The following is a 26,044-nucleotide window of genomic DNA, read 5'->3' as shown; positions in this document are numbered from 1 at the left end:
CCAAAACTGTTTTTTGTATCAGGCTGTAAAATGTTTATTGCTGCTGTACAGTTGGGCATTTTAACTAGACTCAAGTGGCTGTTCTAAGAACTGTAGTTTTCGGCACTTCCGTATTGGCTACACTTTCTAGCCCCGGAGGTTGCAGTTTGGTCAATACATGTAATGAAATGGAGAACAGACAACGTTTTACAGCACCTGTCTGTATGAACAGGTTGTTTTCTTAATCTGTTTTGGGGCTGTTGGGATTGTCTTCTTGATAGAAATCAATATCTAAAGGTGAAAGAGTGGGCAGGCTCTTATGTAGTCTAAAAATCTCAACAAATCAGAAACTGTGCAGTGTTACATCAATAACACACCATGGAATAAAAAGCACCTGAAGTATCAGTACTACTAATACTACTGCAAAGCTTGTTGGTGAGTCAGACATCCAGGCCATGGTAATCTAGTGCTATATTGTAGGCAACTGGACTTGCATGACTTTCTTGAGGACATTTTACCTCTCATCCAAGAGGCTTCGTCTTCTACTGCAAAGCTTGTTATGCATATGAATTCTCATGACAGTATTATCAATACTGAAAAATGGGTCCGTCCAACATTAGAGCACATATGAGACACACTGACACTTTTCTTGGAGCATGCACTCTGCTTTTGTGCACATGCGCGCAGCCATCACTTCATTCAGTTTGGAGAATTCACACTAAACATTTTGCCAGTGTCCAGTGAAAACCAGATATCTCCAATATCTTTTCATCGGCTAAGAAGAACAGCCCTGTTTGTTGCTAAACAATCTCCGAACCCACTGGCTATCATCTGACAATGATAAAACCTTGCGGGTTGAGGGCCAATATTTCAGGACATCCAGTTTAGCTAGCGGATATCTGGGACAAGACTTCCTTTGCCGTGTGCTGCTCATTGTTTGCAGTCTGATTAGCAACTTGAGAGAGGTCCTAGCAACATTGCAACAAATATATATAAACTGATATCTGTACAGTATATGAATGCAGATAAATTAGGGGGAAAAAAAACACAAATAAACAGCTACATGTAAATCGTCATCAGACAAAAGCCGGTGGGTTCCGAGATTGCATTTCAGCCAATGCGTTACACCTCTTTCGCTCTCTACATGGACTGTTTACCTGTAACCAAGGCCCGCTCAAATGTGATTGGTCAAAACTCTCTGAATACAAGTGGAACCGTGACCAGAAATCTTGTGCTGTTGCCTACAGTGTCTGCATACATATGCAGATATGTATTTACAGAGATTAGTAGAGATATGACAATTAATTTTTCAGATAATCCAAGGGGTTTTAAAAAGTGTATTTATCTTAGGAAGTAGAAGAATTTTCTCATTCTATAAAGGGACACTTAATCCTTCAGTTTATCCAAAAAAAACCTCAAAATCTTCAACTTTGGACATATATGGTTTTCACTGGGTGGTGGGAAATTGTTCTGTGTTTTTGCAAGCATGTGATTAATAGATTAATAGAGAACAGTAAAAGGACATCCCTGATGTTTGAATCATGCAGTGATAATTAAATGTGTTCACATGTGGCCTATTAATAACACATACATCTCATTAATCATGGCACTTGGCTCTCGCCTACATCATAGTGCCATAAAAGGTTTTGATAATATAAAGCATCAGAATCAATACTGGTGATTCTGGCTCTGTTATTACTTTGTATTGTAACAAAACCAAACTGTTTTTTATCAGCCAGCCGTACTTCTGGTGGGTAATTAGGCCCACTGAGGGTTCAATGCTTGAGCAGTTTTGATGGACAAAACTGGGGAAAATAAGATCTGTGATGTGTGTTTTTAACACTGCAGAGCACAAATGTGTTTTTTCTAATGTCTTCTATCTTCAGAGTGTAGCTAGATCAGCCGCCTGTCATTGTTGTATTTTACTGAAAACAATAACAGCGAGAGAAAAGGGGGAGGGCAGAGGGAAGCAGAATGTAATAGTTGGCCAGTGGGAGGCTTATTGCTGCAGTCCACATCTGTTGAGTCAGAGTGGGAATTTGAGTAAGTAAATGGAATTGAATTTACAGTATCTCATCAGTTTGGATATATAAAGATATTTTCCCACCGATTTTAGAAGCAATTCTGAGCGTTACTTGTGGTGGTTGCAAGTTTCCCTGTGGGTACGCATAATAGAATGAGGAAAAGGTGTAAATCTGTATTGTGCACACAAGAGGGAGAGTTTTACCCATCCACAGTGGATGTTATGATGTTGAGCAAACATAGTTTCTAGCTTTACGAGCATCAAAAGCTGTCATTAATGTCTGTGTGCCCTCGCTGTAGCACTAAAGGTAACTGGCCCAATGTGAACCATGAAACAGGAGACTGATCAGGCCTGACAGTAATGGCCGCCCCACACAAACACAAATAGGAGGGAGGTTTCTGTAGAGAACAAGTCCGTACTTAAATATTGTTAGGCAGTTTCTGTGACTGTGACGGGTAGTCCAGACTAACACAACTCAACCTGTATCCTGAGAGTGAAAGTGAAATGCACCAAGAATAAAGACTGACAGGCGCTAAATTATAACACAGTAAGTTTAACATCCTAGATATTTAACTACATTGTTGTGTCGCTGATCTGAAATCATGTTATTCCTTGAGTGCCTTCTTCGTGTTTGGTACAAAGATAATCTTTTCAACCAAAGTTTGGATTTTGTCAAGATAAAGTTGCATTGATCCACACGATTATTGCTGCTCAGTATCGTCAGATTCAGTGCAGCAGTGTTTATTTCCTTATCCCTTTGCAATTGTTAAGCCTTTTGATAAACCACAGGCAGACACAGCTCAGCTGGATATTCCATGTAATCATTGCTACACAGATTTTAACCTCCCTTCAGGAAAACATCTCGCACTGATAAACTCCTCAGAATGATTTCAGGAAGCTGTTTCGAGTCTTTATAGACAGTAAATCAGTCAGCTTCTGTTATTCATAAGGGAACAGGCTTGCCTTAAAATTCCAAAGATAAAACAAAAGAAGGGCAGTTGTGGTAAACAAAACACAGATTTCTTTGCAGCACACTATGTACTGTGACCTATCACAGAAGACAACCTATTTTTGTCTCTGTTGAAATGCTGCAAGAGGGGTGAGAGATGGAAATGAGTGATAGAACTCAGGAGATTATTGAAGGACAGAGTGAAAGAAGAGCAGAGAGGACGGTGGAACAGAGGGGATATCTGTGCCTATTGACCTCAGCTGAAAGCATGATACCCTGATGGAGAGATAAGAGAAAGAGAGGATAAGGGGGGAAAGAGGAGATTGGAAAATGGGTGAGTGAAAGAGAGGCTGAAAATGGATACCACGTTGGTTGTCTCGAGAAGGAGAGGATAGCAGCTCCTGCAGATTCAGTGATGAAGAGATAGTGATTGAGGGAAAGCGTTTGAATGTAGGGAGGAAAGGGGAAGTATGGATATCTATTCCTGTTGATGCTCTGTCAAAGACTGACTCCACTGTTGTGTATTATTATCCCAGCCAGCTGAGAGATACCATCACCCAGCCATGAACTCAGGACAAAGAGAGAAAGGTGGGGACTGGTGTGAGGAAGTGAGATGCCTCGGACTCTCTCAGTGTCACCAAGTATTAGTTGAAGAACTGGAAGTGAAACGAATGAAGTGGCCCACAGAGTGAAAACTACTTGTGTATGCAAAACTGGCTCCTAATAAGCAGACATGAGGTTTTTTGGATAAACATAAACAAGGCGACCGGGGGAATGACACAAATAAGGACTTGCAGCATTTTAATGGCTGAATTATCATGATTTTTTTATGCAGGGAGTAATGCGTCCCTTTGGTTCCGGGATTAAGTATGACACACACAGCTGGGACCAGATTGAAGATGTTGCTGGGATCATGTTCCGCTTGTCTAGCAGGGTTCGTCTGTGTCTGGCCCACAGCCAGCCATCACAGCCCCCACATGCTGAGCTGCATGCCGCAGTGTCACATCACACAAACATTTCCCCAAAGCTGGGTTCACATCAGACAGACGCGCTCCTAAAGCTATACCCATCCACCTCAACCCACAGCCCACGCCGTGTCACCCACTATGTACACAGCTGCCACACGCGGATCCCTTAGACAAACAGAATTCTGAAAATCCCCATCCGACGTGGAGTGCGACAGAGACATCCTGGACCTGGTTGAGCTGAGCCGGACCAGACGAGCTCCACCAAGCTGCTTGGATCAGGAGCCACTTGTAGCTGGCACCGCCTGGCTCCCTTAGGGCCTTTTCATAGATGCAGCCAAGGCGAAACAATGGTCCAAAGCCGGGAGAAATCACACCACAGGCCCTTTGCCAGACAGACCAAAAGAAAGACGGGGAAAGAAAGAGAGAACGAGAGCAACGTGGGATGATAAGTGAGCATCAACATTGATATATATTTTCCTGACTCCTTTATAAAGGCTACATTAGAGACATATTAAAGAGCATGATTAAAGGGGCACGTGGAGGCTGCTCCACCGTGAGGACTGTTGTCGAGGCTTTGTGGTGCTCTGTCAAGAGCCACTGGCATGAGCCTGAAGGAGAAGGAGGCAAAAAAGGGGACAGGTGGCTAGGGACAGGCTCATGGAAAGAGCTGAATGGATGTTTGTATTCCTGAAGGCAGAGAAGTGACCGCATGTCATCGACATGACCGAGCAGTTATTGAATAATATCTGCAGCGCCATGTCATTCCAGGCTACTTGGAAAAGGGACTAAGCTCTTTGATCTCTGCCTAATGTGAGGGAACCTGGGAGTCGGAGTGTCTTTCTGATTTCTCTCTTTGTTTATCTCGCCTTCAGCAGAAACACCATGGCCCTCACTCAAGCAAACAATGGCCATCCTTCAGTGTGGGTGTATATTTCAAGCATTTGTGTTTGAATGTGTGCTTGAAAGCTGAATCTGAAATTATTTTTGTTATTGCACTGTTGATTGTAATATGAAATGGGCTGATATAGAATCGTTTTTTGTTTTATTTTATTGTTCTTTGTTGGTCAGAAATGTTTTCACTGTGTGCCAGACCAAAAAGAGCTTTTGGAGTGAATCTTTAGAGCTGTAGCTCACTCTACTCTCGATGAGTCAGTTTCTTCTGCTTTCAGCATAAAACGTTGCATCAGGAGCAGCATACTGTTGTTTATGCATTAGTTTCTTCTGTTTTTTTCATCATTAATAAAGATGAGGAAGTCTGATTGTGAAAAAAAAACATTGTGAATTAAGAGACAACATGCCTAAACCCATTCCTGAGTGTCTTTAGTGCTTCAGGCGATTGTCACAATCCAGTAGTGAAATTGCTTGTCAAAAAGCACTTACTGAAGTTTAGAGGTTATATCAAAGACAGATATGGCATGAGGTTAGTTATTTTTAAGAATGTTCAAATTCTAAATTGACATTTCTAAGACTCTCTTCACATAGACTCTATATAGATCAAACCAGTTTTCCATTTCTTTCCATTGATCTAAGGCAAAATGCATGTTCTGTTAATACAAATTAAGTTAATTGATTCTTTCTGAAGTCAAACTCACCCGCTGTGCTTCCATGAAAGAATATCACCATTAAGTCAGCTAAAATAAAGTTACTGAAGAAGAGAAAATTGAACCATCAGTGACGCACCAGACTCATTGCATTATAGAGGTGTAACACCAAGCGACCAACTGTATGTGTTAACTCACAAAAAAAATGTCTTTGTAGTTGTGACAAATCATTCAGATTTCATTAATTTTCTGTTCAAAATTGTTTTTTCACAGCCATTTATACTCCTATTATGCACTGTATCTAGCTGCAAACAAAATGTACAAATCTAAAACAAAAAGTGGAATTGTTCCTCCTGGCTTCCATACAGTCAAGATGGTGGCAAGGATTACAAAAACGTTTTTTTATCTCGTGTAACACCGTAACATATTGGGTATGGAATTAATCTGCAGAAGCTGCGGTTCATGAGACCAAACTTTTCTATGGATGTCAGTTTTCTTTCTAAGTGTGACCAGCAACAGACTAGTTGTTTTAAGCCCAGTTCAAACCAAAGATTGGCGACGAGACAAAACCATTTTAGAGCATTGCAGAGAAAAGTTGCAGTGGTGTGAACTGGCCGGTCTGAGCTCAACTCAAGCCAGCTAATGGTGTCACCTGCAACTCAGCTGGTCAAATCGCCAGCGGCTTATTTTAGAATATAAAGCACATCACCTGTTTCAGCAGCCAATCGCATTGTAGTGAAGTCTGCTGGTCAAGCCCAAATGACCGCAGACGGCATGATTACTTGCTGCGGCAGGTGCTCTGTCCCCGCCGAGCCCTTTGTTACCATCCGTGGGTTGCTGCTGCTGCTGCTGCTCGCTGTATATGCTTATGCTCCCCAACACACACACACACACACACACACACACACACACACACACACACATTCTCACTGACTCATTAATTGGTGCTGGTTATTTATATTATTGTGACATAATTATTATGAATGCAGTCCTTCTTATGCTTGTTTTGTTTATGTTTTCATTGTTTCATCACTACTACAAATGCAACTATAGCCAGTATCTCACTATCACTATCCTCATTCATATTCTAAGAAGCTACAAATTATAGTTAACCACAACTCTGAAAAGCTAGAAATCAGAGCAGAAGTGCAGGGACTTGTTGCATAGAGATGATACTCCCTCTCATCTAGTTGCATTAGTGTGAACGGGCAGGTTTATGGAATGTTGCAGAATGGGGCATTGCAAGTAGTTGCCTGTTCTCGTCAACTTGTCTCGTCACGAATCTTTGGTCTAAACTGGGCTTTAAGCCTCACCAGTAGCCAGAAATGCCTTCTGCTCTATGCTTTTGCCACACGGTTTTGTGAAGGACTTGAGGCCCCTACCTGTCGTGATCGTGGGTTTGACTTCCTGTCTTTGTGTGTTTCCCGCCTGTTTTCTGTCACACCTGTCTTGTTTGTCTTTCCCTGTTCCCAGAGTCTTCCCTTCACACTTGTTTTGTATTAGTCTTGTTTGCTCCACCCTAGCATTCCCCTTCACACCCTTGTTGTTAGCCGATCTCCATTTCCCTCCTTTTGCCCATGTCTTTCTAATCCAGCTGTGTCTTGTTCTTGTGATTAGTTTTCTGTGTATATTTACCTGTGTGTTTCCCTTTGTTCTTTGTCAGTTCATCTGTGGTCATCATTCTTACATTCTTGCCTGTGTTCATCCTGTGTTCATCCCTGCATTATTCCTGTGCTCGTACCTGTGTTCTTGATGTTGTCCATGCTGCGTATCCTGCCTAATATCTTGTGTTTGGATTTTTTTAACCTGAGATCCTCGCATTTTTCCCAGTTGGTTTTCAGTTTATTTTTGCTCTACTTTCATTTGGACTTTCAGTAACCTGCTGTATCTGGATGTTTTTTATCGGCTGTATTAAAGCTCACTTATTGTTAAAACCTCAACCGGCCCGTTAGTCTGCATTTGGGTTCTCCTTGAACTGACACGTGACACTACCTAGTGTTTAGAGGTTTAGCAGAAGTGAGGGTCAGCGATGATGGTATAAAATGGTCAATAAAACAGGTTTTTCAACAATTGTAAATCACCGTAACCATGAGAGGTTCTCGAGCATACAGTCATTAATGTGCACACAAAATATAAGGCTAATTGGCCCAGTAGTGTGTGAGATTATCTGTGGAAAGACCATACACACACGCGCGCGTGCAAACACACGATCAAACGCATGATCCCGTCTATGATTAAGCCTGGAAGAAGTAATAACATAGAATTTTAGCATGTACATTATTAATTAAACAATAAAACATGATCACAAAGGGTCCGGGTGGAAATGTTAGTTGGGAAGTAGCCGTGGGAAAATACAAGTAATAATTGCATTGGGGGTTTTGTATGATTTTTCTTTCTTTGTTTATAGAATAGGAAGAAACCCAGATTAATGTTTAATTATTTTGATGTATCCATGAAAAGAAACAAGACGGCTATTAACAAATGTCTGCCATTTGCAAGTTGCACACAGTGCAAAGCTTGAACATGTGATCATGAGTTAAATGTATCACCTGTTGTACATCTTTTAAGCTTTATCCTGCACTTTGTAATTACTGTGGTTAAAACTGAGGAAAAGGTATTGTGGTTGAATCTTGCTGAATGTCTGAATTTTACTCTCAAAGCTATCTGCACCATCTGTGTTGTAAGCCCATAGTCATGCTGCTTTGGGTACCTCTGTAGCAGCTCCTATTCACACAATCAGCTGAATTTATTCTGATACTGAAGAAAAAGTCTAAATTTGCCCCCTCACTGGAGTGCAATCTTGTGTTTTTATTTTCCTGTAGTTAAATGTGCCTCACTCTCACTTAATCAGGCATGTTGATTAAGTCTCTAATTTGAAGCGGTGGAAAGGAGGAGTAGATGGAGTGGGTGGGTGGGTGTGCGTGTGTGTGCGTGTGTGTGCGTGTGTGTGTGTGTGTGTTGTACATAATATCAGTCAGTCACTGCAGAGGATTACAGTGTCTTCAGAGAACATTTCTGTTTTACATTACTTCATTAGGCTCCCTTTGATAACCTTTCATTTCATATTATTAGTTTTCATTTAATCCCGGCCCCTGTCTAAGCTGCTGTTTGCAATGTACTGCATGACGGCAGAAGCCTGTGGAGAGACAACTCCACTACAAGTGTAGGGCTGCGTAATTAAGCAATAAGCCACAAGAGGCCGAGCTTTACAGTGATTTTTGAACAGCTGCTGTGAGATGTGTTGTCAGGCACGACTTGTTAGCTGTACTTGAAATCAGTGTAAAGTACACTTTTTATTGATTTACTGCCATCAAAAAATAGGGTTCTAAAATTAGTAGATTTAAATCCATCTCTATATATTTTCATTGTTAGTGCCGGAGTCCACCATCCCCACTCGAGATTCCAATTACCTACCTACACAAAAGGGATTCACAGGAAAGTATGCAGTATGTTATTTCATTAATATCGGCCTCACTGTTAACAGCTGTATCACAGCTTTTGGTTACTTCTAATCCAAACCAAACATGTACTATTACTCCTGCTAGCACATTAAATTATGCATGTATTTGTCAATGAGGTTGTTTATCAGAAATCTACAAAACAAGACAATGTAAATTTGTTTGGCTGCACTGTAAACAGAGACCACTTGCTCCTCTGTTGTTTTTCTGACATTGACATTGACATCAAGAAGAGTTTACTGCAGTACAGTATTTATTAACCGCCAGTGTTGCCAAATCAACCAGGACTTAAAGGTCCAGTATGTAGGATTTAGGGGGATATCTATTGGCACAATTGGAGCATAATATTCATAACTATGTTTTCATTAGTTTAAAATTAGCTTAGACTAAGTATTTATGTGTTTTTGGTACATTTTAATGAGCCGTTCCTTTATACCAACATACGGAGCCGGTCCTCCTCCGCTGAATCCGCCATGTTGTTTCTACAATAGCCCAGAACAGACAAACCAAACACTGGCTCTGTAGGGCCATTTGAGTTTTCGCGTCAGCCAGTGTAGTTCTCCTACACACTTGGCACACGGGACAAGTTTCAGTTAGTTGCAATCTGTAACCTCACCGCTAGATGCCACTAAATGCTTCACACTAGCACTTTATATCTTAAGAACTATAACTTAAACTAACTCTCCTTTAGCCAGGACATATAATTAGGTAATAACATTTCTTGGTTCCAGTGTATTTAATATAAAACACATACAGAAAGAGTTGTGCATTTTTACCAACAATTTTTCTGAGCAAAACTGAGGATATAATCTGTGAGTTTTACTCTAAAGCACATTCCTCTGTTTTAACAAAGAATAAACAAAACAGGCCTGGCAGTAATCAGCAGTGAATACAGTGAAGTTCATCACTGCGCACCACCTCCACCCCAGAATCTGCCCATAGGCTTTAATTCTAGTTTTCTTTGAGGGGGATGGGTATTTGTTACTGTACCTCTCCATTTCCTCCCTGTGCATGTGCATTCCTAATTGTATACTGTTGGAAATGACGAGGTCGGAGTCTAGACACCTAACATTAGCTGTTCATAACTCTGTATTCATATATTAATAAATCTATTCAAGTTGGCTGACTGAGGTTTCAGGACATCACATATGTTGGTTGAAAGCTGCAATTTCCTAGATGCCCAATAAAGCCACCCTATTATGCATTAATGGTCCGAGCCTGTCATCTTTTGTTCATAGTCTGGCATAATTGAAATAGCAGGCTTTTAAATTCCCATCAGTTGTCTCCAAAAATGTTTGTCTCACGCCTAGCTCATTATGAGCTGCATCCCAGACAATATACAGATATTAACGAAGGACCTGTGTGACATTAAGTCAAAGTTCTGCTGCAGAAAAAGATGATTTGATTGCCACAGAAAGTATCGGTGTTCAGATGAAGCATTTAATTGCATTGTTTTGCTCCTCTTTTCTACCTTAAATTATAGCCCCTTCAAATGTTTTCAAAGAAAAAATGAGTGCTCACACTCTCCCTTAAACAATAACAAGCTGGTGTGTTCCTCCTCTCAGTTAAAACCCGCCACTGGAAAGCATTTAGTGTCACTTGTGTATAAATGGATTATGTTTTCCAGATACTATAAAAGTGGATATGAGGGCACACTACCAATGTTTTGCATTGCTGGCTTTCTGTCTGCTGAAACTGAAATTTTAACAAGGGTTTGTCAAAAGACCAGTAATGATATAGATATCAATATTCACAATCTCTATGAATTTGAAATTGATTTGGTTTAAGTAATGTTCTCTCCTCCTCCTCCTCCTTCTGGCAAATGGTAGATCTGTTTACTGCTGATAATCTTATCATATTCAAATCTCCCTCATCAACCTGTCCCTGCAAATCTTCATCTCTCTTATTGATCACCCATGTGAGATAATGAAAGCCAATCTAAGCAATCAACCGTCTTGTCTGCAGGGCTAAAGATCCGCGAGGTGATGATCAACGTGTCACGTCAGCAGGTGGAGGACTTCCATGGCCCGGAGGATTACTGGTGTCTGTGTGTCGCCTGGAGCCACCTGGGAACCTCCAAGAGCCGCAAGGCAACTGTCCGGATCGCCTGTAAGCAACATGTCACTTTGAACTTGACTGACCTTATTGTCCCTGAAAAGGTTATTCCTCAAACTGGTGGCATGATGTTGTAGAAGCCGTCATTCTTTTCCGTGTTCATGTATGTGAGCAGAAGAAGGTCACACATGTACAAATTACCCCTCACGTTGTTGTAGTTGTTCTTTAATACAGGTTGTTTATTCTCTTCCCTAGACCTGAGGAAGAACTTTGAGCAGGACCCCCAAGGCACCGAGGTGCCTCTGAATGGCATGATTGTGTTGCACTGTCGTCCCCCAGAGGGAGTGCCTGTGGCTGAGGTGAGGGCTTCTTGCACTTCAAACAACCAACATTTTCTCCTGTGTTGCCTGGAGAGGAGCAGTCATCCGTCTGGTTTACTTGCAGTGTAACTCTATATTCATGATACAATGTTTTGTTACTCTCCAGCCACAGACACATATGCGCTTTTTCCTTCAGTTTAGTATGAGCCAGAGCTGCAGTTGATGAGCTGAAGCTGCCGTTTGTTTAGTTTCTCAGGCTCACTCTGTTCAAGGCAGAGAGATCATTTCACATACTGGGAGTAATATCTATCCATGTGCATCGCTGTGTTCTCTGGTAAAAGGCTGTACGGCTATAACTTATTTAGATGTCATGTATTCATTTCACTCTCACTATCATTCCCTCTCCCCCTCCTTGGCGTGTTTGTGTGTGTGTGTTAGTGTGTGTGTGCCTGAAAGAGAGAGCCTGCCGTTTCCATTTTAATTTTCACTATGAATATGAAATGAGGCTCTTGCGGACAGTCCTGTTGAGTGGTGTGTGTTGTGCTGCGCTCTGATGTTGTGCGCCTTCATGTGAAGGCTCAGCAGGCAGATGTGTCAATATCAAAGCCTGTGTGCCCAAGCATCTGAAGCTTTGCATTTACTTAAAGGCACAGTCCACAATCCATACGTAAACAAAGTGACAGCCCTACCAGCACATTTCAAAGCACAGGACTAGAACCCTGCTACTTCTCCCAAATTGACTGACAGGTCTTTTCATCCACTGACTCATAAGTTATGAATCTTTTATGGTGCTAATAGTAAAAGCTTTGTTTACAGTCCGTGATGTTTCTACACAGCAGCAAAACAGTTTATATAACAGTTTATATTCTTAAATATGATCAGCTGAAAATTATTGATGTTTCATCTATAAGATAAACCTTTTAATTACATTCAGCGCAGCCTGATTGATTAGGGCAGTGATCCTTTTTCCTGAGTTTGGCTCTCTTCCAGCACATTGGCTTATGAAACAATGATGAGGTTAAAGAGCTGACTTGCACTTTAAAACCTCAATAACTGATTACAGGGGAAAGTCTACATCACGTTTTCCTGCCATTAATCATAAATTCACACATTGAATAGGTGCATTTCCGCTACTGTATAAGTAACATACATTTTGTGTCTTACTTTGTTTCAAATAGTTTACACTGCAGAATCTATAGTGAGGAAAAATGTGATGCTACAAAGTAAGATGTTTCCATTTTTAGTTATTTGTATTCTGACAAAATGACTGAAAAAGGTTTAAGAAACAAACCACAGGGTCATGTCAGACTAACACACTTAAAGGTTGACTGTCCAACTGAGTATGCAAAAATTGAACAAGCACAAATAAGCCTGCCATGCATACCTGGCAGGTCATTACTGCCAGTGGTGTAGTGGAAGGTATACCCACCTCTTTGTCTCACTGTTTAGAGTATCAGCCAAAAAACCATTGGAATATAGAAAATACTTTGGGAACAAGGTGACAAGCTCATGACAGATTTATTTATATGATCATCTGATCCAGGTATGCTACTGCATGTGTTTACATTATGTAGCTGACGCTGTTACATGCTCATGTCAGGGAAACATTAGGGAAGGGAATCACCAGAGGATCCATGATACGATATTATCATGATATTTTGGTCATGATACAATGTTATTGCAATTTTAAAATATGTTGTGATATAGTGAGTATTATGATAAAATATGATCAAAGTCCCCAAAGGAAAACTTTGTCAACATCTGTTTTATCTAAAACATTTTCAGTCTGTTCATCACACTTCAGCCATTTTTGCAGCAGCAGGAAAATGTATCGAGTGGACTGAAAACGTAATTGATTACATTATTCTAGTAGTTTAATTTGTATTCATCATACTAATAATTTATATAATAAAAAGTTGATATTTGGCACTTTGTGACGATACAATATTGCCACACAAAAATATCGCGATACTATGCTGTATCAATTTTTTTCTCCACCCCTAGGAAACCCCTGGGTAGAAAGTGTTGCGATTCTCATTTACAGTCATTCCCTGGCTTCAATGATGGTGCAGTGACAGCAAGATGCGGAAGACTTGAACGATGACCAGTCAGAGCAGAGTGGGATATTTTGGAATGATGGATTAAAAACACAGGCACTAAAATGGAGCGTCCTCAGACAGAGTGTGAATACAGGTGTTCCAGCACAGACAGTATGAGGAAAATAAGGTGTTTTTTTGAAGATTAAACATGTTCCAGTAGAAACCGTAGTTAGAAGTAGGAGCCTAAAAATGAGAATATTAGGTCCTCTTTTAATTCAAGCTGAAAGTCAACACTTGTTAGTAAACATGTACCTAAAGGATATAGCCCACACATGTCCTCCAGCTGGCTGTTTGTTCTGTATTTTCATGTTAATAAAACGTTGATTGCAAGACAAAAGTAGATAAGGGCTTTAAGACTCCTTAAAGATGACCATGCACTCCTTCCACAGCACACATAGCACACGTAAAACTGGGTTTGTTCCTTCTGTGTGTGTGTGTGTGTGTGTGTGTGTGTGTGTTGGTGTGTGTGTGTGTGGTGTGATGAATGATTCAGCTCTCACAAATGGAGCATCGGTGTACCACGAGTCTCCCCCATGCATTGTGGTCATCAAATAGGCAACGGCTCATGCATTCATTAATGTGACTCTGGCTAACAAAGAGAATGGTAATAGTAAATAATGCAGGGACAAATCCAGCTCCCTCCAGTATGACTTGCTCCGGGAAAAAAATACTCGCATCAAGAGTTGGGGATGTGACTGTACTTCTGGTTTCATGACTTAAGGCATTGCTGAGAGGTTAAAGCCTTTTTTTGTAACCAGCGCTGTGAAATTTGGCTCAGAGAGAAGCTGTAGCTCAGCTACAGTTTGAGTTTAAGGATTTGAGGTCATGGTGCAGTGTGTTCTGTTGAACCCTATGTGTATTCCAAGGCATATTTATTTTGGTCATGACATTCATTTGAATGTTTCATATTCCTGCAATTTGTAACGGATCCTGATGGAAATTAATACTTTAACAGTTGCAGTAATTGCTGAGTTGACCTGATGCAAATGAAATGACTTCCAACTTTGCATGCTGTTTTAAGACATAAACGCTGTACAGCCGACTTTACAGCTTGAAATCCCCTTATGTCGCCGCTCTCTTTGTGTTCTCAGAGGCAACACTAACAGCAAGAGAGAGGGAAGAACTTTATCCGCATCTCGCTGTAACTAAGCCACCCGGGAGTTTACTGGGCTGCTGTGTAGGATGTTAATGAAAATCAGAGAATGCCATATTATCTGTCCCAGCAGTGATAGAGGCAATAATCTGTGCACGCTGTAAGTCCAACCACAGAGAATGTATCATCGTAAAACAGCTTAAGTCCGCTTCAGTTTATTGGTGACAAGAGTCAAGATGGCCAAATCTTTTCACTTGGCTCCACTTTTTATAGACAGGGAGCAGTTTAGAATACAGATTATATGCACTGTGATGTTGAAGTTATTACATTATTGGTTCTGTTTAGGGCATGATAATCACATAATCATTTTTATTAAAGCCAAACTGAAATTAAAATCCCCTTTTGCTAAGAAGTCAATATATACTGGATATGCTCAGTCTTAGTTTTTGGACTTGTGTACTTATTTGGTCAGAATGTAATCGCCAAACAGAAGCCAGAGCCCTGAGGTCACAGGACGACCTGCTGCCGTATTGACACAGTGGTCATTGTTCATCACAACAACTGGACACATGAAAGACCACTGTGGGATATGTGGGAGCTGCCTTAGCGGATGCTGAAATAACAAACAAAGAAGTAGCACCCAGTGCAGCGGTAGGCAGCCTGCAGCTCTGGAGCCACAGAGCTGCAGGCTGCCTACCGCATCATTGTTGTAGGCCTAAAGAAATTCCTACATTCTTTAGTTGTAAAAATGTGTAGCCTACAGAATTAAAAACATTTTGTCAACTACGTCTACGGCCTGGCACCTTTACCTCTAAACGTTGCTCGGGTTATGTGTAAATGAACCTCAGTAGTGTTGGCTAGTCTTGAATCTCTCTATCAAGGCTAGCTACGGACTCCAAATCCAAAAACTTAAAAGTCTCAGAGGAAAATGGAGACATTAATAAAGGGTGGACAGAAAGTCTGACCAAATGTTTATAAATAGCCCACTGCTGACGAGCTACCTTGTGCTAAAACATATGAATGCTCCATTTAGACCTATTAGTAATGTTGATAGGCTATTTTAGACGCAATAGTATTTGTTACCATCATAAGACTCACGTTTTGTGGCTCCAGACCGTTTTTGTTTTTTTGTTTTGGTCAATAATGGCTCTTTTGATTGTAAAGATTGCTGACCCCTGACCTAGTGGGAATCAGTTCTAATGTTAGCAAGTCAGGCTACTTTCAGCATGGAAGCTAATTAGTCATGCTGAGTTTTCTAGGTTCCACTTTCTAAGAGGAATATATACTCATCAGTATGATGGGTCCTTCCAAATGTTGAATGTTTTATAGGGTAGGGCTGTCCCAAATACTTGTGTTGTTTATGTAATTTCTCAAAGCTTCTGTGTTTTATGCATGTTTGTATTCCCAAGGTTCAGTTGAACAAGGTCCTATCTGTGCATTTTTTGTGACATTGTAACAGATTGTGACATTTTTTCTTACTGTGAATGCATTTCTCATATGAGCAAAAATGCTCATAATAGCCTAATATGGTCTGAATCTGAGACAACACCTGAAAAAGCACTGTGCAGTCCACAAACAGCATACCTTCAATAACTTTAAGATTTGAAATTTATGTTTATAATTACTAAGATCCAGTTTTTCTGTTACACACGTTAGATGCAGCACTGGAGGTGTGTCTCCAGACAAACTCACATCGATACTAACAGCTTGGCAGCAGTTAAACCCGTTAGTAACCATTAGATAACATTAGCTGTGTGATACTAACAGTTGGCCCCGTCACTGTGTGACAGTGACATAAGATTTTACCCATTTTAAATAGTGTTTTTTTTAAAAAAGACAATATGTGGCAGTCAATGTTAATATCGTGGCATGATATAAATGAAAAAAAAATATTCAAATCCCAAAACTGAAAACTGAATATCTACTAGTATAGGGACAGGTGTCAGATCACTAACAGTGTCTTGGGAAACGCCCACTCAGAGGCCTAAAGCTTAGACACAGTTTTCAAAAATATGGCAAAAAACAGTTTTGTACTCTATTGTAAAATGTGAACTATGCAGAGGAGTTATAGTATTGTGTTCTTTACTTTCCTACACCAAACGTTATGGGGAATTTCAAGTTCAGTTTGACTTGAAAACAAAGTCTACTGAAATCACAGTCCCTGGAGGTTAAGAATCATGGCTGTAATGATGACAGCATAATTAATGTAGCTCAAGGAAAACAATTAGAGCACCATCAGGGAACATGACTGTCACAGAAAATTACACTTTTTTATTTACTACTCAAGATTTTATAGCTTTACAAAACGACACTACACATCTCAAGCTTAGATGTCATTATGGAATGTTATTAAAAAAATATAATACTGATGACTGATTAAGCTCAGTTGCTGAAAGCTCAACCAATCAGTATAGGGGCCGTTCGAAATTTCCAAACACATAAAAACACATTTAAAATACATGTAGGTGTTGTAAATATTAACTGAAGCATGACTCTGGAACAACATGGCCTATTTTTAGGCCTCAAATTTATTAAATAAGCGTTTTAGGAGGTATTTGTCACAACCAGGAAAGTGATTATTTTATCCAGTCTGACTGTTGGAGAGAACCGTCAAACATCTATTATACAGCCTACTTAAAATGACATCCAAGCAAATAGCTTTTGAGCCTTGCCAGCTCTGAACAAGTGAAGTGAAAACTGTGGCTGCTGTTGTGAGGGTAAAAGTTTACTGGTGGAGAGGAAAAAAAGGTCTCCAATAACTTTAGAAAAAAACTGTTTTACAATCATTAGCCTCACATTAACCGCCCAAGTATTCTATACCAAGTGTAATTAATCATCAAGCCTCTCATCCAAAGTCATTTGAAGTACTTAAAATGTAATTATTCAGTGATGAACATAACATTTCCAGAGACGGTGCGGAGATAAACCAAGGACACAACAAGGGTTTAGCCACCCCCGCCTCTAGAATATGCTGCTGTCAGATTTGGAGGGCTCATTTGTTTAATGTGATTTCATGAAAGTCATTGTTGCATTGAGAAAAGGCCATACATGACTGAGGGAAGGCAGAGAGGGTGCAGGAATGAGGGAAGTGAGAGGAGGAAGGGCGCTTGTTAATGAAACTCAACCTTAATTGAATCAGATGGAACAAAACCTACTGCAATGCTTTGTAATCGTCTTCATGTCACTTTCACTTCCCATTGAAATGATTGTAAATGTAGGTCATTACATTTGCTTTCAGAATAATTGAGTGTTTAGGCCTGATGCAGGGAGGATCTGGAATGACTTGAACTGGACATACTTTTTTGGGGTGTCAAGTTTAAGATGATACCTATCTGCACTCACACACAGATTGCTCCGGGCCTTTGGCTCTCTCATCTCACCCTCTTCAAACAGCTTGAAGCTATCAGAAAAATGATACTCTGCTGCATGCTTCATGGAGCCCCTGCTGACCATTTGATGCTGCTTTCAATATATATAATGAGTTTATTTCATTTGCTCTCTCTCCTCCAGCTGGAAGTGATCTGTTACTAAATAAGATGAAAGTTACAAGGAAAACTTTCAGAGGGACACAGTGTGGATCAGTTTTCATTAGCTTCGGTTTAAATTAGCTGCTGTTTAATGGTCAACACGGTGACCTTGACACCGCGTAGCCCTGCCACCAGCAGACTGCCGTAAGGCTCAGCCGACTGGGTTAGGTGTGGTGTAGTTCAACACTGGTTGCTGCTATCTAAGTGGAACAAATTTGCCAATTAAGCAAATCCGTTTCCTGTCCTCCCCAGGCACTGGCTTATCAGGCTCATTTGAGTCTGTCCTGTCCCTGCCTTCTCATCAGCATGTGCATCTCTCTATCGCTTTACCCCAAAGGGGAGACTCTAGGACTGACACAGAATGCAAATCGCACTCTGGATTTGTACGCTTCCTACAGTGAACGCTGGAAAACACTAAAGGAGGGCCAGAGTGAGAGGGATAAATCAAAGTAAAAACATGAGACAGAAAAACCAACCAGTGCAAGACGATTATTTTAATTTACTTCAGCGTAAGAATTCCCTGAGAGAAGGGCCCTGGCAAAAGAACACTCACCACCAAAGAGAATTCACATATATTCCACTCCTACGATCACAGAAAGACTAAAGGAACAATTATGTGGTCAGTTACACTGAAGAAGACAGCAACTGTGGCTGCTACACATTTCCTTTTCTGTTTATTTGACTTCACTTTTACAAATGCCTTTGTAGTTTTGGTGGTGGTGGTGGAACGCAACTAAATAAATGCGCTCAATCACCATACTACGGTACATTTTATGTTAGTTTATACTTCTACTCCACTACATTGCAAAAGGATATATAACACTTTCAACAACATTTACTTAGCAGCTTTAGATACATGTTACTTTGCAGATTCAGATTATTAATGGTAAAAGGTACATGGACCTGCAGTTGTTCAGTGCCTTTCTAATCTCCTGACTACTCAAAGTGCTTTTACAATACATGTCACATTCACCCATTCACACACTGGTGGCTGAGGCTACCATACAAGGTGCCATCTGCTACACAGTTTAAACAAACTTTGGAGCAATTTGGGGTTTAGTATCTGCCCAAGGATACTTCAACATGCAGACTGGAGGAGCTGCGGATCGAATCACTGATTTTATGGTTAGTGGACAACCCACTCTAGCTCCTGCCACAGCTGCCCACCTTTTTTTAACAAAAAAGGATATTTATTAATTTATACATTAATTATATTCGGTCACTTTTAGTTTAAGCCAGTTGATCCAAATCCTCCAGCTCCACATTCAACCTCACACACCAGCTGAGCAACTCTGTCACCCTTTTTCACACTAAATGTGTCCTTGCTGTAGTTGAGTACAGTAGCACAACTCCCACATCTCCCCTATAGTCTTCATCTACAATCCCAGCACCAACGTCAATGAAGTGTCTTGCTGCCAGTCCAGATCTTGGTGCAACTCTCCCATGGCAGCCATGCAGAACTGCTATCTGGGACGTCTGTCTTCTGAATGGTCTTATCCATAGGACCAGTGGTGTAATCATATGCATTGTAGAGATCATACACCACTGCTTTAGTCGAGCCTCTGATACTGTAGGTGTTGTGGCATGCTCAGAAAGTTTGAGGACAGGTCTGTCTTCTACAGGCTTTAACTCTGTCCTTGCTCTGTTTGATTGCATATGCATCTGTAACTTCTAGGACAGGCATGTTGCCAAAGGTTTTACAGTTAAAGACCGAGTGCACTAAACAATTTATAAGGACTAAAGGCTAAATATTTGCCAACCAGACTATTGCAAGGTTAAAATCACATCAAGCTTCTGCTCCAGTTTCTTGGTGGTCCAGCTTTTTAAAGATGAATTTCCTGCATTGGAAGTTGTGCCAGATAAGAACCTCCTCAACTGTGTAGTACAAAATATAAATCAGCAAATGAACGATGACGTTTTGAAATAATTGAAGCTACCCATAAATACATACAGAACATAAAATTAGGCCAGACTTTTCCAGCTGCAACATTAGCCATGATTGCACATTAATGCATCAATAGTCATTAGCTACTAATACGATAAATCTATTATTTTGAGATGTGCCAGTCTGCATAATGAGTACTTTTATTTTTGGTATTTGAAGTGTATATTGATGTTAATACTTTTGTACATCTAATTAAGTAAGATTTTGAATGCAGGAATTTAATTTGTAACAGTATTTCCACGCTGTGGTATTGCTACTTTCAATTTAGTGAAAGATCTGAGTGCTGCTTCTAACTCTGTTCCTGATTAGGGGGGTTTGTGTGAGCTCCTCGCTTCTTTAAACACATTTTCACACTATTTCCCATTCATTCATGAATTTCAAATCAAAACTATTATTTTTCCATTGACTTAAGTGTCTTAAATGTGTTATCAGAACCAAAACACAGGCCAAAACCCTTCATCCATTTGTGAATACATACAGTGCAGCCAGTTGTGGGACAGAGAGCGTCACAAACACGTTGCATCTTAAACACTTCACCAGTATTGCAGAGAGGTGACTGAGTGATCCTTAGTGAAGGGCAGATCCATATCACAGTAATCAATACTTCAACACTCAGACCTGGCTCAGTCGTTATCGATACCAACTAAAAAGGATTGATTAGAAAGTTGCTGTCTTTTTAAGTGCGGTTGCAAGGCTCTGGCAGACATAAAATGCACTGAAATAGTGCATGTTTGTGCAACTGAACAGACTCTGGTGACACAAGAATCCCTCAAGTCCACACCACAGCCATCCCACTTTAGTCTGTTTTTGTAAACATTGCAGTTAGTCATTGATTTTGAGTAGATCTGTGAAATGGCTTGTTTGTATTATTTCTTATTACATTGATTTAAGCAACCTTTTTTCCTTAGTGGAAACTTAATATTTAGATATGCTGGTAATTGGTACATTTATTTTATAATACAGTAAAAGTACAGTGGCTTTATGTGACTTTTATTATTACATTTACATTATCATTCAGTCAGAATTGTTTTCAGAAATTAGTGTGAATTGTCAGCTGCTCATAATGATATTGCATGGTTCATTTTTATGTTTATTTTGTAAACATTATACTGCCTTTTAATGATCTCAGCACAAATAAGCTAAGTATTATTTTTCACCCACTATTGTAAATCTATGAACTCAAAATTAGTAGTGTTGGATGTGATTTGGAATAAAAAAAAACAGGTGGAAGAGGTGTTCAGATATTCTCCTTAAATAAGCTGTGTTTTCACTCTGCAATTCTGTCTCAATTTATGGCACAAAAAAGTGCATTTTTGTGCGTATGAAAGAGAGTCATGCCGATGCCACTGCACAGTTCCATTTGTAGTTAACAGAGAATAGTAAACATTTTGTTTTTGCTGCATTTAGCTGAACTTTCAGTGCCCTTTGTATCGTGCTTCACAGCTGTATCACTCTCAGAACAGCCTAATTAAGCCTTAAAGTAGGAGATAATTTGTCCTACATAGGAGATAGCATCCCATGCATGGGAGATAATACCTTGTATGTAGGAGTTAAACTTGAATTTTGGCCAACACTGCTTGCAGAAAAGATGCTTTGCACTTTGTCTCTAAGGACTTCCGTACTTAATCCATAATGATACATTAGTAGATTATATTTTCTATTAATAATCTAAATCTACAAAGAATCAAGCAACTAAAGCTCCTACATAAATGTACAGGAGTAAAATGTACAGTATTTCTGTCTGAGATGTAATGGAGTAGATGTATATAGTATCATAAAGTAGAAGTACTCAATCAAACCACCCCAAAATGTTCTTAAAAAACAGAGTAAATGTACTGACAGATGGAGAGGCAGAGTGGCATGTCAGAGGGCTCTGCAATGTGTTCCAGTCACTTTGCAGTTGGTTGCCATAATGGTGAGCAAATGTCACATCCTGTTTTTGGCAAATGGTGAAGTAATGATGATGATAATATAATGTAATGATAAATGACCAGTTCACTTTGTATGTGAGAGGTACTTTCTGGTGTAAATTAAGGATAGACCGATACATCGGCCAGCTGATATATCGGGCCGATATTTGAGTTTTTTACTTGTATCGGCATCGGCCGATATGCGCGTGGGTTCGCGGATTTATTTTTCCCTGGCATGATTTACAGACAGGCATCCATGGGCAGCTCTGTGTTGCCGGAAGACCCTGCAGCGCACATGCAGCGAATCCTACTGTGTACAGCAGTTGTTGTTTTATTTATGCTTCAGCTTAAATATTTGTTTATTTTATAAAGACATTACTGGAAGATTTAAGAGCACTGAACTCTTTTTTTTATTTGAATGTATAATAATAATAATAATAATAATAATATTCTACCTGTTCTACCTCAACTTTCCATCTTGTTTTAGTATTTTTTACTGTTCAATAAATGTTTCTTATTTTAAACTTGAGACCTGTAATATTTGTTATCATTGTGTCATTTTTTTTTATGTAAATTGAGGGAGCAAAAGCAGTATCGGCCCCAAATATCGGCTCAAGAAAATCGGCAGTCCATAATCGGTCATCGGCTAAGGGTGATGGAAAAAAAATGGTATCGGCATCGGCCCTAAAAAATCCATATCGGTCTATCCCTAGTGTAAATCGGTGATGATACTGACCCCATGAAGCAGAGTGGGTACCATGACATGACTGATCTACAAAAGTACAGTTTATTTGTCTTCATCATGAAGACAATTGTGTTTCCAGTATCAGTTACATCCATTCATAAATGGCAGGCCACAGCAATCTCTGGCCTCATGTTAGCCCAACTATGACAGTATTTTGCCGTCTGATAGTAAACAACCTAAAAAGTTTTGATTGTTAGCCATGAGCTTATCGTCAAGTGTTACATTGGCATACTCTGCATCAGATGCCGCCGACGGGGATTGTCAATATAGGATCAGGGCTTGAGCCAAGGTTTAGAGAGAGATACAAAACAGCAAGAGAGGAGGCAGGCTTGTCACAGATGCCACTTTAGTAGAAGCCTAGTGTTTATACTGTACCTGGAGAATGAAGCTTTGATTGTGTTCCTTTACTGTAATTTGTAATGTGTGTAACATTATCAGCAGGGGCTGGACAACCCTGCACCTACAGTACCAACATTATATAGGGTTATCGTGCAACATGTGTGCAGGTGTGTACCCTGCACACAAATAGGTCTATCAGTAACACAAAAATGAATACACACCAATGACATCGCACTGTCTCTATGGAAAATTGTAAATGGGAAAATAACACTTCTCTGCATTGCTTTAATAACTTATTAATAATGCAAAATAGACAATAGAAGTTTACTTGCTACATCAGCATAGAAATAAGATTTGTCATTGAAAGAAATGTTTATAATGTAATACAGTGTAGCACATCTCTGTATTTCTTGCTTTAGGCAATGCATTTAGTTTTACTCAGTGTTTCCTGAGGTGACATTATTATCCACTGACTGTTGAAATATATTTAATTTAATGGTTAAATCTTGGTACCTGTCAAGTTCAATTTTGGCACTGCTCTATAAACATGCGTCCCATCTGAATACGCGTCGGGAGAGAACAAAGGGTTGAGGGTTAATTTTCAATTCAGTGAATTCCCCTGCATTATATTTCTCCATCACACTTGTTTATAGCCACCTGCTTCCTCCACGAAAATAGTTTTAGTTTGTATTTTTTTGTCCTGAAATTAATGTGTATTTTCAAGTAATTTTCAGGTAATTTGGACATAATATGCTGACTAGAGATAGCAATTTGTGCTTCAATTGATATACAGTGTTTGTAGTTGCACAACTGACCTTATAACACTGAACTTGAATAATTATAAAAGTTCCTCTTATCTAGTAGTTGGTGACCAGGAGCTGCATCCCCTTTAAATGAATGTGACCTTTTCTCATATCTTAACAGCACATAAAGTTGCTGTGATTTAAAGGAACTCTATGCAATATTCAGAGCATTCATAAAGCAGCAATCCAGTGTTTGCTCTGTAAAAATATAGTGGAGTAATGGTGTTCTGAGCAGAGAATGAAGTCTTCTGTGTGTGTTGCAATATCAGCTTCTCTGTTGTGGTAGGCGGTCCAGTTGCTCATGCATGTTAGTGCATGTGAGTTCAGTGTGTGTATCTACTGGCTAGCCGCTCTGCACTGCACTCATATCATGGTTAATGCTAATATCGGGATGCCGTCATTACAGAGGTGTAACGCCAACCCTCAGCCTGTTTGGTGGGTTTTCTATGCCACAGTTTTAAGTTTCTGTGAAGTGCAGTAAAATTTGATTGATGCAACTAACACACATAGAACACACATAAAACATGGCTTAACAGCAACAAAATTAAACCACAGTATAACTCACATGTTTCACTGATAAACGTCATGCTAACATCATTAGCATTACCCTATGACATTTCCAATTGCATAAATTAGCCTAGCAGCTAGCAGACTTTTTCTCTACTCATATGAATCTGTGAAATGGCATACAAGACTTAAAATCCTATTTTGCAGGGGCTTCATTTTCTTCACAATTTATTGTTTCTTATCTGTGAAATGAAAGTAAATAAAAGCTTTGTTTCCACTGAGGGAAATGGTTTTCACTTTACTAAAATAAACAGGACATCTGTGTCTTTGCAATGTGTAGTTACATTTCTGGTAGTCTCTATATACAGACTCTACATTCAGTGAATGTAGAGTCTGTAGGCAAACCCCGGAGATCTTGCCTCCGGAAGAAGAGCGGAAGAGCCCTGGTTTCCGGTTGTATGCTGTTTGTTGTCCGCGTGATATTGACCAATCACGTTTGAGCTGGCTGCAGTTGTTGCCAGGTTAAACGGTCCGTGCGGTGAACTAACGAGGCGGAACCTAATTGGCGTCACTGCAAACTCTGAATCCATCGCAATGGTTCAGCATATTTACTTATATATAAACGGAAGACGGAAACAGAAATACGCCTCCTCCGCACAAATCAAACTGGAATGCCAAAAAATCGGGGGTCTGCCCCCAGAGGCTGTATCGCCGTCTGCCGGAAGTCAGCCGCCGAATACAGCGGATGGGTTTCGAGAATGCATTTCTGGGGAGGTACACGTCAGGCTATGGAGTAGGATACACATCTATGCAGAGCCTACATCGTAGGTACATCATTGATTCAAGGCAGAAGTATTAACCCAGCTGTTAGCTCTGTCAGTACTGTTGCCGTTGTTAGCACTGTTCACATTGTTAGCGTCATTCGCTATTAGCTGCTAGTCAAGCACCTCTAGCTGAGAGCCCTGTGCAGACAACCTCTGAATATTAGATTTGTTATGAATATCATATAGATCTCCTTTAAAATAGTCTGCATGGAATCTGCTGCTTGTACAACACCAGATAACCTGTTGTTAACTTAGAAAACTGACCTGTTAATAATACAACAGCATCTAAAGGCTTCATGTCTCACATTGTCAGTCATTTCCTGGTGTCACATTTTCCTTGTCTGTTTTTTCCCCTGCCATGTACCAACTTTCTCTCGTAGTTTCAGATCCTGCCACTCTCACCTGCCCTGCAGTAACCCCTGTGTTCCAGGCTTTTCCAATCGTATGTGATTCCCCACCTGCACACCTGTTCCCACTTACCCAGCAGCCCAGTAGCATATATACTGTTCCACTTCTATTCATTCCCCACCGCATCATCTATTGTGCTTCTGCTTTAGTGTTCCAGCCTTTTTCTCGGGCTGCTTGGTTTTGACTTTCGCCATTTTTTGACCTCCAGTAAACTTTTTATTTTACCAGCCTGGTCTCAAGAGTCGTGCTTTTAGGGTCAAACCTGTTTTTAAAGAGCCTTTACATCATCTCACGCTGACATCAGAGATGCCTTTTAGGGAGAATCTTTTCGAATACTGCAGACAACACACAGACTGTGTATAATGTGACCGTGGTAAAAAAAAAAAAACAAAAAAAAAAACAGTGCTCACCTCTGTCATCCTTTTGTGAAAGAGGCCGCGGTATTTGCAGAAGGGGTGATAAAGCACAAACCTCCTACTTGTCAAGGTTAATTCCCCAGCTCCCAGATACCAGACAGGGCGGCAGTGAATTAGAGAAGGCAAACTTTGTAC

The 26,044-nt window shown here is 40.1% G+C and overlaps 1 protein-coding gene across 1 annotated transcript in view; it reads left to right on the top strand.

The window, feature by feature from the left end:
- The window catches only part of LOC117269567 (netrin receptor UNC5D-like), a 245,045-nt gene that overhangs the window by 173,345 nt on the left and 45,656 nt on the right, over nt 1-26,044 (top strand). Inside the window, exons 3-4 of the mRNA XM_033646670.2 lie at nt 10,884-11,027; nt 11,229-11,332. Of these exons, the coding sequence (XP_033502561.1) occupies nt 10,884-11,027; nt 11,229-11,332 (248 nt within the window). The remainder of the gene's footprint in view (nt 1-10,883; nt 11,028-11,228; nt 11,333-26,044) is intronic.

The sequence above is a fragment of the Epinephelus lanceolatus genome, chromosome 19 (assembly GCF_041903045.1).
Source record: "Epinephelus lanceolatus isolate andai-2023 chromosome 19, ASM4190304v1, whole genome shotgun sequence".
Taxonomy (NCBI): Eukaryota; Metazoa; Chordata; class Actinopteri; order Perciformes; family Serranidae; genus Epinephelus; species Epinephelus lanceolatus.
Note: the sequence above shows the minus strand (reverse complement) of the source record. Positions and strands in the feature narration are given on the sequence as shown.